This window comes from Uloborus diversus, chromosome 7 (genome assembly GCF_026930045.1).
Source record: "Uloborus diversus isolate 005 chromosome 7, Udiv.v.3.1, whole genome shotgun sequence".
Classification (NCBI taxonomy): Eukaryota; Metazoa; Arthropoda; class Arachnida; order Araneae; family Uloboridae; genus Uloborus; species Uloborus diversus.
Genome location: NC_072737.1, coordinates 118,640,811 through 118,660,551, shown reverse-complemented (window position 1 = coordinate 118,660,551; position 19,741 = coordinate 118,640,811). Strand labels below are relative to the sequence as shown.

The 19,741-nt window shown below is 34.6% G+C and overlaps 1 protein-coding gene across 1 annotated transcript in view; it reads right to left on the bottom strand.

The window, feature by feature from the left end:
* The window catches only part of LOC129226519 (bifunctional heparan sulfate N-deacetylase/N-sulfotransferase-like), a 157,254-nt gene that overhangs the window by 28,254 nt on the left and 109,259 nt on the right, over positions 1-19,741 (bottom strand). Inside the window, exons 5-8 of the mRNA XM_054861126.1 lie at positions 18,802-19,016; positions 11,521-11,762; positions 10,592-10,795; positions 699-825 (exon numbers count right to left, since the gene is read on the bottom strand). Of these exons, the coding sequence (XP_054717101.1) occupies positions 699-825; positions 10,592-10,795; positions 11,521-11,762; positions 18,802-19,016 (788 nt within the window). The remainder of the gene's footprint in view (positions 1-698; positions 826-10,591; positions 10,796-11,520; positions 11,763-18,801; positions 19,017-19,741) is intronic.

The window sequence follows — 19,741 nt, the reverse complement described above, 5'->3', positions numbered from 1 at the left end:
ATGGTAACTGCAGATTAACAAATTTGCAGTTAATTCATAAACTAGATAAAAATGTTACTGTATGAAATAGCTTAAAAATATCAATAACACTACCATATCTTTAAATCTCAGCTAAAATAAGTGTATGTAAAAAATGCATGTATAAGCCAAAAAAGGGTTACTCATTATTGCAAAGGGATTACACACTTAGACAAGCAAAACATGCAACCAGATTACAAACAACAGGGGAAACTAGGTTACACCAAAAATACAGAGGAGGGGTGGAGTATTTTTCAAGACTAGTTCAATCTAAAAATCAGGTTTCAAAATAGTCAGATTTCGGTGACCTTGGAAGGTTTGATGTCATTGGTAGAAAGAAATAGAAATGTCTAAAAATACATTGTTTATTTGTAACCTTAAAATGTGTGCATTAATCGACATTCAGTTAATTATTGCCTTTTTTTTTTTTGAAAGTGTGAAAGGTCGCAGATAAGCTGACTGCAGATAATTGAGAGTTCACTGCCTCATGAATGACAAGTTTGTTAAAATTTGATTTTAGTAGTAAGGACTAATTTCTGGGAATTATTACATATATATACTCATAAACAAGGAAATGATTGTGGTTATTCACTTTTGATGCATAATTTTATTCTATTTTCCTTTTTAAAAAGAAGTGAGGGGAGAGATTGATAAACGTAAAAAACGTTGCAATTCAATACCAATTAGCATATCATCTCCAGTGTTTTCTTCTGATGTGCCTTTATGATAGAACTTTCCAGAGAACCCCAAATTGAATCGGAAACCAGGTACGGTTCTTTTGATTCTCCCTTGAGCATTCATTAAGGCCTGAAAACACAGAATCACACATTCAACACAATTCTAATGTAAGTATTCCTATAAACAAAAATGGTAGGTAATTTTAGGTAAATTTTAGATAAGATTTAAAAACAACTTTGAACTATACAAAAAGTTTACCATTGTAAATTTTAAAGTTTTATACACAAAATCTAATTTTCTTCAAAAGCAGATTTGTTTATCCATGAATATTTTTATTATTTACAGGGACAAGGTCAAAGAGCAAAAAGGAGGGCAATCCAAAAAAAAAAAATGTGGAAAAAGGATGATATCTAAAACCGCATCAAAATAACCCTTCAAAGCCATGATACTTAAAAATTCAGCAAAAAGTGGCCCCAGTTTCAAAGGTAATACAATTTTTCTAAATATTAACTCTGAAATCATTTGGCAGCAATTAATAAATGGTACATATTGCTCTTTGATTAATCATGAAATACCAAACATTTTAACATAATGTAAAGCCTAAACCATTTGAGATTCACCACAAATATTTTGTACACTTTCTTAAATACATAAAAAAAGTAACCCTGCCAAGTTTCACAAAAATCAGAGACTGTGGGAGTCAGACCACATTTTTTTGACAAAACTTTTGCATTTTTTCAAAAAAAAAAAAATTTTAAGAAATAAAAATATTTTTGAAATAATTAATAAAATAAGCAGATATAAGGTAGCTTGTAGTAAAAAACCTTCAAAGAAAAAAAGAGAAAAAAAAAAGAAGATTGAAATACTTGCAGAATGCAAAATGATTGAAATATTTGCAGGATGCAAAAAGAATAAAATCTCGAACAAGGCATGCCGGTTAGGACTCGACCGATGCATCGGCGCCGATTGTTCAACAATTTAGCCACCGGCATCGGCGGCCGATGCTAACTTGCAGGAAACATCGGCCCATCGGCCTTAGAAACATCGAAAAGCCGATAGAATTGGCCGATGTTTTCAAAAAAAAAAGACCTTTGCTGTTTTACTTTTTGATGCAAAGTAAAGGGAGTTATTGTTTTCATATAAAATTGTTTACTTTAACTTCAGTATGAATTTCTATTTTAATCACACCTGAAAGAGTTTTTAATACTGCATTCATGTATCAAACAAGTTAATTATTGTGTTGTTTCTTGCGGCTGGATGTACGTATGTATCTCTCATAAGTCATAACTCAAAAATGGTAAGCTGTAGAAGGTTAAAATTTCGCATGTGGGGTGTGCGTACGTTCCAGCTGTGCACTTCCCTTTTTGTTTTCGATCGGGTGTTCTAAAAAGCCTATTTATTCATTTCTGTGACTATTAATTACTTATTTCAATACAAAACTAATATAGCGTCTCAGACTGACGATCATTTGGCGATACACTGTATAACAAAAAAATCGATGCACCAAGAAGGAGTGATCCGACTGAGACGAAAATTGGTGGATAGGAAGACAATGCACAGAATAGTAAATGATTAAATTCTTAGAACAATTGAATAATTTATGTCAGAGTTATAGTAACAAGTTCAATAAGGTATTCTCTAGCCTTCCCGCCTCTAGCCTAGATACAAGCTGAAGCACCACGTGAGAAACACCGATAAAGCTCCCGGAGGTTGTCCTGCGGTATTTCCGGCACAAATTCGCTCCAATTGTCGGACAAGGTTATCAACATTCCTTGCCAGATCCAATCGCCCTCCGATCATATCCCAGATATGCTCGATGGGAGAGAGAGATCTGATGATCTGGCAGGCTATGGAAGAGTTTGTGAAGCTTGCAGATAGTTCATATAAACACATGCCGTATGTTATCCGGCATTGTCCTGCTGATAAGGTCTTAGGATGTCGCCCACGTACTACTGTGCAGTAAGTGTACCTCTAATTACAACCAAAGAGGTCCAGTTATCAAAGGAAATGGCACCCCAGACCATAATGGCTTGTTGAGGGCCAGTGTGGCGTGCAAAAGTGAAACCAGGATCCCTCCTCTGCCCTGAGTGTCTCCAAACACGTCTTTGATGATCGTCATGACACAGTTGGAAGCGGGATTTGTCGCTAAAGACTATACATCCCCAGTCGGCACCATTCTAACCTGATCGAGGAATGCACCACTGTAATCTGGCCCGGCAGTGTGTAGGCGTCAGTGGCAGGTGGCATAACGATCGGCGCGAGTGTAGATTTCATTGTCCCAACCGTCTGTAAATGATTATGATGGACACTAGTTTTTAGGTTGAACGTCTGATAGTTCATAGAGATGAAGAAAGCGCTGTAACAGCTGATCGGACAATCACTCTGTCATCACGATCTGTTGTGACCCTTGGTCGACCGCTAACATCCGGACGCTGAACTCTGCCATTTTCCTCCCATCCTTGCCAGCATCTTCGAATCGCCGCGCCACATTGCTTCGACTCAAATGACGAGCGATTCTCCGATTTGACCAACCGGCCTCTTTCAATCCAATGGTATGACCTCGTTTAAACTCTGACAGTTGCTCGTAATGAGCACGAGCCATGCGGCGAGGCATTTTTAAGTTGTTGAAAGGTAGTCTGAATCGCAATCAAACCGAAAGTTTTAACAACTGTTGGAAAACTGCTCTGTATATACATCTGCTGGATGCGCATTTTCAATGCGCTGGAGATCAAACTATTCATTCATTGGACACCAAATTTTAATCATTTGCACATCTGGTCAAAACAATCATGCATACAAAATTTCAAAGCAATCGGATGATTGCTTCTTGATAAAGGTCAAGATTTACGGTTGCCACTCGCCACGTGGCGACTCAGTTTTCAACATTGGCGACCCCAAAAAATTTCTACAGTCGCCAACTTTTTTTGGGGGGTTATTTTTAATTCAGATCCCAAGAAAAGAATTTCAATGCGTCAGTACTATAAGGATTCACCGATAGAGACCGTACTCTGACTGGTGTTGTTTATTTTACAAAGCTTGCATGTTTTTTCTCACTGCCTGCCTGTATGTTGGTTATTTTACGATGCTTGAATGCTCCTCTTACGCGATTTAGGCCATGTAAAAAAAGCAAAAATACAGTGAATTAGGAAGCCATTTGCACAAGATTAGAGCGTTTGCTCCTTTATCTTGACTCTGTTTTTAGTAATTAGCGTACTATAATCATGATTTCAAAATCATTGTATTTTAGATTATATTTCAGATTAATTTTGATTATTTCTTCAAAGTAATTACCTTTTCACGTTTTTAGTTTAGTTGCTCAAATGGTATATGGTATATTAAATTCAAACTTTATTTTTTTACATCGTATTATACACCGCCTCCGATTATACGAAACTTTTTTTTTCTTCAGGCCTATTTTAGAAACTGCAGATTATAGGCCGCCCGCGGATAACACACAGGAAAATACGGTTATTTAACGGGGTTCGTACGCTCCGGAAAACCTGGAATTGTCATGGAAAACGACATAGTTAAATATGTGAGGGAAATTTCAAATCCCCCCTCCCTCAAATTTTGTTTCCAATTTTTTCCCAGGGAATTTTGCACCTTGAGTTCTAATCTTCGTTTCTATCGATGTTTCCTGAAAAAAAAAAAAAAAAAAAGTTTTGAGGCAAAATGACTCCGGCAATAAAATAAAAAAGGACCGCGGACGCCATTTTTGCCCCTCAATAGTTCCAAAGAAAAAAATTCCTAGGGTGAACAGGAATTATCCACAAATTTAACGGGAGAAGAACATTTTCCTGCATCTAAAGCACAAACCTGCGAATGGTAGGGTCAATTGGGAAAATCGTTTTTTAATCGAAAAGTCTTTTCAGCTACAAATGAAACGTAGTCGCCATTTTTGGTCATTTATAAGATGGAAGTAGACACGATGCTTAAATGCCTAAGTTTCCAAAAACAAAGCAGAATTGGATATTTTCTTTCACTGCAAACTAATGAAAACAACGCAAAATGTGCTGCAACTTGTTTTTATTTTTAATTTATTTTAAATACATAATTTTCTTGAGAAATGAAAAATTTTGTTCTTAAAACTTAATTTTATCCTCATTGCCTTGGACGCAAATGTGCTAAAAACTTTTCAACTAAATTGTAGTTTCACGAAGATTTATTATTTTTAAATTGTTTTCCCGCTACAAATTCAAAAAATTATTTCTTAATTTTTGTCGTAGCCGCCATATTTGGTCATTCCCAAGATGGCAGTACACAAGACTTTTTAAGAGCCTAAGTTTCCGAAAATGGCATTGGATGTTTATTGCAGTGCAAACTATTGATAACAACGCAAAATGTGCCCTTTTTTCCCGAGTAATTCGTAATTATTTTCTGGAAAAATGCGAAATTTTATCCTCAGAGCATTTTTTTTAATTCTAATTGATTTAGACACTTATGTGCTAAAAATTGACTATTTGTCTTAATTGTAGTTTTTTAAGGATTAATTATTGATCTTTTTCTAAAACAGTTTTATGTTTTTGCTTTAAATCTTGTTCTGAAAGTATAAAAATATGTTGTAAATTTTGGCTCTTTAAATATGAAAACAAAAAAAACATCCTATTGTATGTTTTTTTACATAAACCCTCGAAGGTCGTTCCGATCCTATTTGATTCCCAATTAACTCACACAGTCTTTATTCTGAAAAAATCGTCAAAATAGGAAGACAAATTATTTAATTTTAAACTTGAAAAGGCAACTTGTTTTTGACCGCAGAAAGCCGCCCCCCTCCCTCCGTGTGCCCCATTTTATCATTCCTTTGCCATAAACAATATTCCATGTTGTCCCATAAATCCTGTATTTCATTAAAAATCCTATACATCATTAAAAATAGAAAGAAAAAAAAACTATATTACTATAAACTATATCTTATATTTCTGCTGTGATGTGGACGGTAATACTCGCAATCGATAAGGAATACGTTCCATTGAAAATCGTTTATACAACGGAGGCTAGTTTCTACTTATTCGAATAACTGTTGTAATTTTTTAATCTTCAATCGCATCAGATTAAAATATAAGCCAAATAGCCAGTCCTTTGATCGTTTTCCCTTCATAGTCATCCTAACGTGGAGATGCTGCGTATGGAACGTAGTCGCCTTGTTTGGTCATACCCTTAGTTCAAATAATGCAAAAAAAATGTTTTTTTTTTAAAATATATTCTTGGTAAATGCTAAATTGCATATAATTGGAGGAGGTTTGTAGTTAATTATTTTTATGCCCCCCCCCCCCAAAAAAAAACAATCTTAATTATTGAAAAATTTCAAATCATATGCTTATCTAATATTTTTTCTATTCCCTTCGTGCTAAATTTCTTACAATTAATTCTTTTCATTAAACTAGTTACCTGAAAAGTGCATGTTGATTTTTACTACCATGGCGTTTGCAATGATTTACAAAAAGATTTTAAAGGAATTTGTTGTTTTTATGGGAAATACTTTTTTTTTCCCCTGTGGGACTATGGTACTGTGTACACTACTTTATTTTTGGTTTAATGACTTTTTTTTCTTATGAAACTTTAAAATGGGTGGAATGAATCAGGAGCTCCCAACCTTCACCCAATGCCTCTTATATTTCTATGATTAATATAATTTATATTTCTTGTTAGCATTCCTTTAGCATCACTTTCATAATATTTGTTTCAAAAAATACAAATTGAAATCCCCCCCCCCCCCATTCTTGTACTAGAGCGCTGTTTTCAAAACACGGTAAAACTGGTGGCCACCAAGTTTTTTGAGTCTAGTGGCCATTGGCCACTTGAAAATTTTCTGAATCTTGAGGTCTACTTCTTGATGCATCGATTTTTTTGTTATAGAGAGTATATTGCCGAACTGGAGACCATGGGGAAAAATATGAGATGATGAAACCGGTTTTTGTGTCATTTTGTTAGATTCACGTTGAACCGACGGTAATTTTTAAAACTCTTGCATGCTTCCCCCCCCCCTTTCCCTCCCTGTATTTCTGAAATTAAATTCTAGTTGCACATCTGAGTTGTTTAAAACTAACACCATTCATGAAATTAGAGATTTCTTTTGTCAAACTTAATCTATTGTTTAGGAAGAATTTAGAGCATTAATATAAAAAAAGTTATTCAAGACGTTTTGAATGGTGACATAATTTGGAAATCAAAGAGACTTTTGAATTTTTTTTTTTCGGAAGTGCTGAAGTCGACTCAGAAACTCTTCCAAGACGTTGGTGGTAGCGGTACTGTACTAAACAAATGAGGCCGAAGTTGGGAACGAAGTTTAATGTTACTCCAAAGTTACTCCAAAATCAGCAGGTCACCCCCCCCCCCCCCCCGCTTCTTCCTCGTCGTTTCAAGCATTGCTTAAATATTTAACGATTACTTATTTTGCTCAAGAAATGTCATTTTGCGTATTTCTCATTCTTGTTTCATCTTTATTTCGTAATGCGCCATCTTTTTTGCATTATTTATAGCGATCGATTTTTTTTCTATTATAAGTAATTATTTTCATGCATTTTTATAAAAGCAATGAATGAGTTATTTTCGTTTTCATCATATTTTTAATAATATGTTATAGAAAAGTTTCAAGGATTTTCTATTAAGCAATTTTTTTAAATTTCAGCGAATTATTGTTAAAGTGAAAAAATTAATTTGAACTTGGTTGTAGTGCTTCATAAAAGATTTTAAACTATCAATTTGTTCAATATTATATGTGCAAGCATCAGATCAAGTAGTATATGTATTCAGTTATTATTAACTTGGAGTAAATATCGAGTTTTTTTTTTTTTTACTGTAGCTGCGTTTTAAGAACCTCACTTTTTTCATGGCTATTTCTTTTTCAGAAAAATTTAAGTCAGTGTTATAGCTTTTATGAAAAATGCAAATTTTTCTATTTATAAATTTTAAATAAGTATAAAAATATTCCTATTAGGATTTAATATGGTAATTTATCTATTACCTTTTTTGTTTAATTTCATGACTAAAAAATGTCTACGTGCAATCTTTCCACTTTAATTGCGTAATTTGTTGTCGGTTTAATTTTTATTCTTAAATTTTCTTTCAATAACTTAACAGCATAATTTAAAGTTTTTTAACTATGTATAGTGTACATAATCCATACATTATTACAATATTGCTTAAATCTTAGTTATATGTTCAATTTAAAAAAAAGTCAGTAGGTTATTTTAAATAGTGTCTTTGTTTTTCTTCCTTTTTTTGGCTGTCGTTCTTTCTCTATCTATCATCATACAAGAATCAAAAAAGAGAAGCATAACTACATCCTATATAGATTGTACGTAGTACGATCCAAAATTTCTGGGACAAGCTGTATAAAACCCAGAATAGTTCACATTACCGAAGCACATCCACCTTCAAAGAATCACCTTGAGGAACTATGTACTTCTGCCAGTGTTCATATAACTCTTGGAAACACTCCTGGAAGCGGTGTCCATGCAAATGTTTTTTTTTTTTTTTTTTGCTGGGAACAGGTAAGAGTCACACGGAGCTAAGTCCGATGAAACGTTACGTTCTTTGTTTGTCATATCAGAACATTGATCAATCAAACCGTGCATCCTCAACATTAAAGTCGTCTTCTTCCTGACGATGAAGTTAAAGCAGCAGCGCAAGTGGCCTTACAGGAGGTTGCAAAAATTGACTGCCAGGAGTGCTTTTAAAATTCATACGACCGTTGGCATAGTCGTTCAAGGTGATTATTTTGTAGATAGATGTGCTTCGGTACTGTGAACTATTCAGGGTAAGGTTTTATACTGCTTGTCCCCGAACTTTTAGATCACACTACGTACGTATGAGTTTTCAACTTACTGTTTCATAACTTTTCTGAATGACGTAAGTTTACGCGTATGAAGACATCACAAGAGAACTTGCGATAATTAACTGAGGAGATATTTTGGTCATCTATATGTTCTTTGGTACATATGCGCGTACAGATGTGCCGAAAAAACTTGTGAAGTTTAAATTGGGTGATTGTAAAATAGAAATTAGGTCGAAATTTGATTTTTTATTTTTTGATTACAAGTCCTTATTCGTAGAAAGTAAAGTGCAATGAATAAATGATCCTTAAAATCCCTGACTATCTCGTCAATTTATTTCCGTCAGATTTTTTTTTTTTGCCATCGGCCATTGGGAGGAAAACAATCGGCAATCGGCCATCTTTGAACAATCGGCCAACAATCGGCATCGGCCCATCGGCCAAAAAATGCCATCGGTCGAGCCTTAATGCCGTTTACGGCAAAGTACATGTTTGACATTGTTGGCATTTTTCCTTAACATAAGTTTTTGGCAGATCTCACGGAGAATGAAGATTTATGGGGAGGAGGAGGCTAGAAAGAATAAGAAAACGGGAATCAAAAATCAAGAAAATCAGAATGTTTTCAGATTTTAAAGACAAATAGGAGCGTTACGAGGTCTGAAAATAGCAAAAAACAAGAAAAGATTTTAAAAACCAACAGAGAAAGCCGGAATTCGGGCAAAAGTCGGAAAAATCTCATCCCTGTATTTATTGGATAACTACGAACACACGATATTGGATAAAATACGAAGCTAAGTCCGACGAAACGTTATGTTATTTGTTTCTCATATCAGAGTATTGACCATCGAACCGTGCATCCTCACTATGAAACTCACCTTCTTCCCCACAATTAAGTTAAAGCAGCAGCGCAAGAGGCCTTACAGGAGGTTGCGAAAAGGTTGTACGAAAGTTTGGCAGAAGTGCATAGTCGTTCAAGGTAACTCTTTTGTAGATAGATGTGCTTTGGCAATGTGAAATATTCAGGGTAAGGTTTTATACAGCTTGTCCTCGAACTTTTAGATCATACTACGTACGTATGAGTTTTCAAGTTACTATTTCATAACCTTTTTTGAGTGACGCAAGTTTACGCGCATGAAGACATCACAAGAGAACTTGCAATAATTAACTGAGAAGGTGTTTAAAATGGATATTTCGGTCATCTATATGTTCTTAGGTACATATGCATGTACAGATATGCAGAAAAAATTTGTAAAGGTTAAATTGGGTGATCGTAAAATAGAAATTTAGGTCAAAATCTTATTATTATTTTTTTTTGAGATTTCAATTCCTTATTCGTAGAAAGGAAGTAAAGTGAATGATCCTTTAAATCCCGGACAATCTTATCAATTTGTTTCCGTTAGTGTTTTTTTTTTTTTGCCATCGGCCAACAGCATCGGCAATCGGCAATCAGCCATTTGGAGGAAAACAATCGGCAATCGGCCATCCGCCATCTTTGAACAATCGGCATTGGCCCATCGACCAAAAAATGCCATCGGTCGAGCCCGACGCACAACCTGATTCCACCATTACGAAGCAGCCAAGTTCAGTCAGCCTCAACTATAGTACTAGAATATTTGATATTTGCAATTCAATCACACCGCAAAAAAATACGTTTAAGGCATGCCACATTGCGAAAAATGCAGATTTGTATTAAGGTATTATCAGACACTACACTTTCGCTCAACACTTGAAATTTTAAAAACTACTTAATGTATTATTATTTTGTGAAATGTTTTGTTTTGTACATATATCTTTTGTAAAATTATAACAAAAATTTAATCAAAAATCTAAATCAAATCACAATTGTTGATACAGAAAGAAGTAAGAGGTCATTCACAAATGATGTCAAGCTTTGGAATGGGGGATCATGAAATTGTGTAAATTTGTGACCTACGGGGGGAGGAAGAAAAAACAAGAAGTGCAGCATCACACATTTTGGTTGTTAGAATAAAGACAAAATGAGAAAATTTGGCCAGTGTTAGTTAGTTTTGTTCCATCAACTCACAATGAAGATCAAGAGCCTTAACACAGTTTACCTAACTGCAATTAAATAAATGTTATGAAAAAACAAAATTAGCTTACTGTAACATCAGCTGGTTTCATTCTAGTGGCCTTCTCACCAACAAATATATCATCAATGTCAATGAGGATAAACCTTTGAAGAGGAAGACTCAATTTTCCATGAGAAAGGAAGGAAATGGCATCCAAAAATAGCAGCCTGTGAATCCACAGTTGAAAACCACTTCCAAAGAGGACACGGGATATTCCATCATAGGTTCCATGATCCTAGACAATGAAATCAAGGTTTAATACAGCAAAGATAAACCAGAAGAGGAAGCTTGGTCACTGTCATTCAGCTAACACTTTCAACTAACATTTAAAAGGATTTCTACTAACTGTTTCGAGTGACATAAAAAAGTTTAAACTTACACATTTTTAAAACAAGTAGTCAAAAAATCTTCTCTTCACAGCTTTCCAACTCCCTACCTCTTAAGGTGAAGTCTTCTTCAGATTAGCATGTGTTACGTTTACAAACTGGAACACAGTCGGGGGAGGGGGGGGGCAAAAACTTGAGAGGGGGTTTAAAAAAGCTAATTTCCACAGGGGAAAAGTTGCAAATTTTGAAATTTCTCGCACAAAATAATGTGTTGTGAAATTTATATTATTTACATTCCAATATCTCTTTCTTTTATTTAAATATTTTTTTTTATGTTCAGTATTTCCTGAAACCACTAATTTTGATAATGCAAGCTGTAAAACAATTTAATTTACCTGTGCACTAAAGTATAATATATGCCACTTTTCTCACTCAAACTCTAAATGCGTAAACAATTATATTTTTAAAAGCAATTTCTTTCCAAACATTATACATTCGTAGTATAACTGTAAGCACATTTTTAACATGTGTATCAGATAAAGAAATGAAATGACATTCATGAATTGAAATATATTATTCGATAAAAATACTTTTTAATGCTGAAGTTTTTCCTTTTAATTTAATAAAAACTTACATGAACAACAGTGGTTAGCAATGGGTCAATTCCTTTAGCAGCTAGGTAAGGTTGAAAGGTTTGTGAGCGCGCCGATGCAAGAGCTTCATATGTTGAATGATTTGGCTGGAAAACTGTCCAATCCGAGCCTGGAATGTTGCCATAGAAAACTTCACCAGCACGAGTTAAGCGCAGAACTGTTGAATCTCCATTCAAATGGTAATCACGAAGTGCCATGTTTGTGTGAACATAAAGAGGAAATCCTGCAATAAAAAAAAATTAATAATTTTCTTTCAATGTATTTAATTAACAATATGCAACAGTAAGCATTGTCAATCCATTTCTAAACTTTTCTCCTGAGGTCTACTTGGTTACTTAATAATGCAGATGTAACCAAAAAGTTTAAGACATTAACTGTTACTCCTCAACACCAAATACCTAAATAATTAGTTATTTGCTCATTTAAATGGAAAACATAGCTACAAGCAAGGAGCACCACAAAAAAAAAAAAAAAAAAAAAAAAAAAAAAAAAAAAAAAAAAAAAAAAAAAAAAAAAAAAAAAAAAAAAAAACTTATAACTGATTCCTTAATCACAACATTGGTAATAAAAGAGTCCACCCCCAGTTAATAAATAAACAAAATCATATTTATGCATGAATATACATACACACTCACACAAATACAAATGTGTGCTTGTATGTATGTGCTACTATGAAATTACAGAATGTTGGCATTCACGGATGCTTCAGAATAAATATTCGTTCATATCGTTCGCTGCAACATGACTCTTGGTATTCACCAGCGAATGTTGACATTTATCAAGTCAAGTTTTGGTCTAGCCTATTTCAACTCTTGTTATTAACTCAATAGTAATCTGCAAGTCTTAGTTTTAAGTTACTGATAAAGCAATTTTGTCCCTTTAGCAGCAATATTCGAAGTATGTACATTACAGCATAAAGAAGTAAGAAACGAGTGTACATGAGGAAGGTAATACTTGTGTATTTTCATCAGTATCTGCTCTACTGACCTATCACACACATCAGTTCTGCAAAGATTGTGCTGTATACAAGTAGATAAATCTCCTACTCTTTTGTCTGTTATAAAGTTTTTATTAACTGTATCACAGCAGATTGTGTTGCAAATATATCTGGTAGAACGTTAACTCAGAACCAGTAATTAAAGAAAAGCTTGAAGAACTCAAACGCCTACACAAACAAAAAAGTGGTACAAAATTGGGGGTTCAATTCGTAGTCAGTAAGGCTATGATCAGAGTTGGAAGAAAAATACAGCTAAAATTGAACGTTTCTGTGCTATGACAAGTGATAGAACCATTGAACAATGCCACAATTCAACAGTTTCTGTTCATCTAGTTTTAAGCCTTCACTTCACAAGCTGTTCGGATTATCCATAAATTCAGATCAGCAGGGTTCAGATTTGAGGTTCGACAGTAAACCTATTATTATAAATATCATTAGATCTAATGATAGAATTTCATCAAAGCACAATAATAAAGCATAATAAAGCAACAATACAATGATTTAAACTTTGATAAACTTGATTTATTTGCAGCGAGCAAAAAAGAAATGCAATAGCAAATAACCAGGCCTGGATTTAAGTAAAAGCTAAGCAAACTATAGCTTGGGGCCCCAGATTTGTTAGGGGCCCTCATCCCTTTGAAATTAGCATGATTCGTTCCAAAAAAAGGAAAAGTACTAGAAAAAAAAATTAATCTTCTAGTGCTTGAAAACCTTGAATATTTGGAAAAGTGTGGCTACAAACCACAAGGAAACAAAGGGGAAATTATTATAATTGGAGTGAGGTTTTAAGCGGGGTTTCTCAAGGATGAGTGTTAGGGCCTGTTTTGTTCATTGTTTTTATGAACGATATTTATAAAAATATTTCTGGGAACATGAATTGTTTTGCTGATGATGTCAAAGTTATGGGGAATGTAGAAAATGAAGAACAAGCAAATCAGCTGCAAGAGGATCTAGATCATATTACGGAGTGGGCTGATAAATGGGGTATGGCTGTTAATGTTGGGAAATGTCAAGTGCTACATTTAGGACATGGAAATAAGTGTACAGTTTATTATTTGTAAGGTTCAATCATTAGTCAGGCAGAAAAAGTTACTGATCTGAGTGTCTTAATAAGTCAGGAAGTTCAGCCAACAGTGTAGCATAGCTAGCAACAAAGCCAATAAGATGCTTGGGTTTATCAATAGATCTATTTCAAACAAATCTAAAGAAGTTCTTCTGCCCTTATATAGAAGTTTGGTAAGACCACATTTGGAGTATGCTGTTCAGTTTTAGTCTCCTTACCTTAAGAAAGATATTAATGTATTGGAAAGGGTTCAAAAGCGGGCTACAAGGCTAATAAATGGACTTTCTCATTTAGACTATGATTCCAGGCTTAGAAGGCTAAAAATGTACAGTCTGGAGCAAAGAAGAGACCGAGGGGACATGATTCAGTTGTTTAAATTTGTTAAAATGAAAGATGTTACGGGGCTGAAGTTTAGCACTGAAAACAGGACAAGGGGTCAATGTTTTAAGCTATTTAAATCTCAGGCTAATACGGATATTAGGAAAAATTATTATTACAGCAGGGTAGTGGAACCTTGGAACAGTTTACCGGGAGAGGTGGTAATGAGCACGGGAGTAGATAGTTTTAAGAGGGCCATTGATCTTCACTGGGGATTGTAAATTGTCTAGGACCAGTCTAGCTGGGCCCAGAGCCTGTTGCTGGTCATCGTATTTGTATTTGTATTTGTAAATAGGAGGGGTAGGGAGAAGGAATGCCAATATATGCCGAATTCAGCTCCTTGCTACATCCTGCAGCAAAAATGTAAAAACCATGGTTCTCACGTTTCTGAAACATATTACAATTTTTTCTGACTCACATGTTTCATATCTTGCTATTTATGTAATTCTGAATGCAGTATTTTGGAAATTATTTTTTTATTGCTTGCTTTTAGCTTACTTCTTCTGCATATTGTCAATCTGTTTAGCACAGAAAAAAATACACTACCTCTATTCCTTTTTGTTTTCTGCCCCACTTGCAACTGAAGCAAAGTTGTCATAAGAAATCTATAGTTTCGTTTTTATTTTAAATTTAAAATAACTTTTCTTACAAAGTTAGAACTGGACTGTAAAAATTTACAAACAAATACTAAAATATCAGAGATTGGAAAGTACAAATGAAGTGCGTTTTATAATTTTAGTTTTGTTCTAGAGTCCTTGAAAGTAATTAGATAAGTCTTTAGAAATCCTAAGCAAAGTAGGCTCCAATTTTTTTTAAGTTATACATTATGAATTGCTCAAATGGGCAGTATGTTACTCTCTTGTTAACATCTATATATATAATTCTCTTACGTGCCGGCAAATGAAGGGGTGAATTTCTAAACCTCTGTTGGCAACACTTCGCCGATAAATCATGTAAACAAACTTCTACGTTGTTTTGAAATCTTGAATCACAGAATACTCAACGAACTTTTTTTTTTTTTGAGATGAGTTTGAGTCGGGCTGTGGCCCATTTCAACCTTAATCAGCAAAGAAAAGCTCAAAGAAGGCAGGAAACCGTTCTTGAATCCAATTTAAGACGAGCCATTTCCAGAGTTGTATTCTCTGATTCGCTGCCGATAATTTTTAGCGGCTGGGGAATTTTCAGTCAGCAGTTCCTTCAACAGATCAGGTGCGTCACACAATGCCGGTAACCGCACCTTTCCGTCATGGCAACATTTAGTATATTTATTTGCAGTATTACGCTCTTTCTGCCAATAAAGAGCACCACAAAATTCGCATTCTTCACACATTGCTCCACAATCATGTTCATCGGCAATGTTGTTTTGAACGCGTAGGCGCTTTGAGCGTCGTCTATTCTCTGCTTCAGTACGACAGTTCAGTTCAAAATGAATAACCGAGAAAGAATTTACTTTATTCCTTTTATTCTCAGCTGAAAGGTTTCGCCAAATTTGTTTAGGGTTATAGTAGTTTTAGTATTGTGCAAGCAAAGTAGCCTTGGCGAGTTTTCGCGTTTTTAGTTAAACCATTTTTTGTTCGTGACGTGGCAAGGATTCAGAATAACAACAAGAAGGACAAACGTTTGAGAAAATATGTTTGGTGCTCTCTGAGCCTGTTTTTAGTCATGGCCAGCTCTATGTGGCATTATCAAGAACAAGATCTTTTGAAGCAGTGTCAGTTGTGGCTCCCAAACGGGACATTTTTAATTGTGTATATGAGGAAGTTTTCTCAGATTAGAATATATAAGAGTGTAAATATGTAAATATATAAGAGTGTAAATAATGTAAATACATCCCTCGGGGGAGCCTGTAACCCCTAGAGGGCGCGTCCCCAGGTGGCGGATAGGGGAATGCCTTCATTGGTTTTCCAATGGGTGGTAGAAGGGAAATAAAATACCTTCCGCGGACCAACAGGTAGAAGTGCAATCTCTCCAAAGCAATGACAGACACTTTTGTATCTATAATGGTAAAGTTGTGCACATTGCCAAGGCAGTCATCTTACATACAGCAAAGTTAAACTGTCGAAAATCTGGCTAAAGCAGACAAATTAACATTATGAACGTAATTTTCATATTGGTTAAATGGATGGTGACCTAAATGCAATTACCAACTTTAATTTTTACGGAAAATTTTAGCTAGGCTAATGTATTGGCATACAGCGAGCGAGCGAAGCGAGCATGGATCGCGAAGCGATCCACAGGGAACTGCGTAAGCAGTTCCGGGGGTTGGCGAGCGATAGCGAGCAGGGGGCGATAGCCCCCTAGTATTTTCTAAAACTGTAAACTATTTATTTTAAAACATTTTTTACTATTGGTCATTTTATATTTAATTCATTGTTGTATTTGTCTGAGGGTTGGAGGGGTGATTAAAAACTAATTGCACCGAAAGCTGCTGTGAGCAAGTAACAATGCATTTTCTTTTCTCTTCCCGCCCTCTTTCTCTCTGTCAACTGCTGTCATTGATTTGTCAAATCAAAAACAATTTTTACTGTGTGCTATCTTAATTTTCGAAAAAGAGTATATAGCTTAAAAGAAGTTCTGTTGGCCTATTTCTGTCCGATTTTTGAAGTTCCAACTACATCTTATACGGCTTCAAAATGCAGAATTTTATACCTATTTTTCAAATTTTTCTCCGGGGGAGAAACTCTTTGACAATAGGGAAGATTCTAAACTCCATTTAAAGGGGATTCCTGGGGTCACTCTCTTGATACCATTCCCACTCTTAAGGTAAATCCAAACAGGATATCGGGGGAAACATATCAAAAAAACATGATCAACAAAGTAAAAGTATTACTGTCTCTATCAGAGGAAAGAGGCAAAGATAGTAAAGAGAAAAAATGCCTCTTATACTACCGAGAGAAACGTTGTTCAAAATACAAAAGGGGCTCCATACCTGAAATAGCTTAGGGCCCCATTAAGTCTAAATCCGGCCCGGCAAATAACTGCTACAAAATATGGTAACATCTCCTTTTACTTGCCTACAATTCAATGGCCACCAACACTGAGATTAATAAAAGGATTGTTGCTTCCTAAATTGAATATTTTAGTCAAAAATGAAAAATACAAGAATAATTTTTAAATTTGTAGGCATCTCTAATCAAGTGAAGTTTTACAATAAGACTGTGATCTACAATGAAGCACAAATGAATTACTTTAACATTAAATTAAGAGCAACTTAGAAACTTAGAAAATATAATGGAAATATTAATTCAAGGTTTTAATGGCAAAAGAATTCTCCCTTTCCCTCCTCTCTTCATTTGAAAAAAAAATTTCTACATCTGAAACTCATAAGATAGCTGTCATCTTATCATTTGTACAATAGTCCAATAGTGATTTGCTAATATGTAATAATATAGTTGTACAAAATAATACATAATAATAAACTGGTGAATTCTAGACTGTCTGTGAACAAAAAAAGAAAGAAAAACGTTCTTTTTTTCAAAAAGAAATGATGTGTAGGGCTTATTATACTCACTACTCAATGGCACACGACCCAAGCGGGTTGACTGCATAGGTCCTAGTTTGATCACAATGGGGTTCCAAAGTAGCTAGTTTACCTCCAAAAGAGCAATAGTTTTATGAAACTTTTTTTTAGCCTTTTTTTAGCCATTGCATTGCAGTATCACCCAACTGAATGCATTCACAATATAGAATAAATTCCCATATGCAACATTGAACAAGAGAAAGAAGCTAGGAGAGCAAATATTGTTCCAAAGCTTCTAATTCCAAAAAAAAAAAAAAAAAAACGCCATTGCAGTTATGGAGCAAAACAAGCAAATCTAGACTCTCCTTGCAGTCGAACTAGAGCCTATGCACTCAAACTATTTTACCTAGGCTCATATCTAGTACAAACTGACCTAAATCCTGAAGTTTACCAGATTTGCGACCCTCAAGTTTTTGCCATCTGAACCAAACTGAGCTCCAGAATTCCAGTACTGCAATGGCATTTTCATTAGAATTTGAAACTTTGGCACAGTATTTGCCCTTCCAACACATTCGGCGTCTCTTGTCAGTGCAACATGGGGGGGGGGGGGGGGGGGGGGGGGGGGGGTTGGATTTATACTCTGTTGTGAATGCATTCAGTTAGTTCATACTGTAATGGAATTGTAAGAAAATGGTAAATTTTTAAACTTCAAATGAAAAACCATTGCTTTTCTGGACTCAACAAACAACTTTGCACCTGCATTGCAACCAAACTGGGGCCTATGCAGTTAAACCACTTTACCTGGATTCATACCTAGTGCGAATTGACCTAAATCCAGATGTGACCCTCAAGGTTGTGCCGTTTAGTAGTCAGACTCCCTTACCATTTTGCCCTCCTCCCAGAAATTGACCTCCAGACCTATATTTTAAAAACGCAAAATTCTTGCCCAGACACTCCCTTCATCTTTTCTTAAAGGTATTCCTCAAGCTTTTAATTGAAACTCATAAATCACTACTGCCAGCAAATGAAATAGGGGTCGATAGTTTTTCCTAGGTTTTTACCAGTAAAAAAAACCTAGTTTTTCCCTTATCCTAGTAAAAAAGTTTTTCCCAGTAAAAATCCAACTCCGATTCTAGTGAAGTAAAAACTGACCCCTTTCTGAGTAAAAGAAATATAAATTTAAATTGAGTGCACACAAAGAGCTATTAAAAATAAAATAATGCATTCAACTTGGGAATCCAAAGTTAAAAGAGTTATTCTTGCAATTTGAAGGTTTTCAAATGTTCTGCTATCTAAAGAAAAAATTTTCATACTTGTTTTATGACAATTAGAAAAAATTACAAAGATAACTACACTTAACATACCTTTTAGTTGCGCTCCAACATAAGTTTCTTCCTGAGCTTTAGTGAATCCAATGATTCCAACATTGTATTCCCTGCAGTATTTATCAAGAAGCTCTCTGTTCCATTTGTTCATATGCAAATATTTTTCAATATTTTCAAACACCAAAACAGCGAATTTTCCTTTATCCAAATTTGTTAGGAGAGGTAAACTTTTTCCAGCTATTTCTAATTTAAATCTATTGGAGAAAAAAAATCATTAATAATGTGAGTAATTATACTGAGAATTATAAACAAAATTACTTTTTTGCACTGCAAAATGTAAGAAAACACCTTAATATTTATTTATATTAAAACTTAAGTTCGGGATAACTTTGACAATAATGAAGATAAATCTTAATTAACTATTTAGCATATGAAGAGTTAAAATAGCTTTATAGAAATAAATATACAGTACAATTATGACTTAAATTTAGCATTTTCTAGATTGTATTCCTTAATTTTCTATTTATTAAGGCTTTTTAATGTGCCTACAATAAAAAAAAATTGATAAAAATCTTACTACTATTATATATGCGAATGTTTGTCTGTATGGATAGATGTTTGTTACCTTTTCACGCAAAAACTACTCAATGGATTTTAATGAAACTTTACAATATTATAGCTTACGCATCAGAATAACACATAGGGTAGTTTTCGTCCCGTTATGGGAGGGGGGAGGCAAAATCCCCCATAGGGGGTAATAAAATACGATTTTCATACAAATTCTCTAATATGTGGGTGAAAAAATGCTTGCACATACTAACATTATACGTCCAGCGAAAGCTCTGATTTTTCTTCTGAAGATGGCATCTGTTCGAAATTTCTAAGTAGAATAAAAAATGAGCTATAAGCTTTTTAGTTCCATGTTTGAAGGCTTGCCTCAACTCTAATACAGTATTTAGTGTATCATATCAACTCCCCG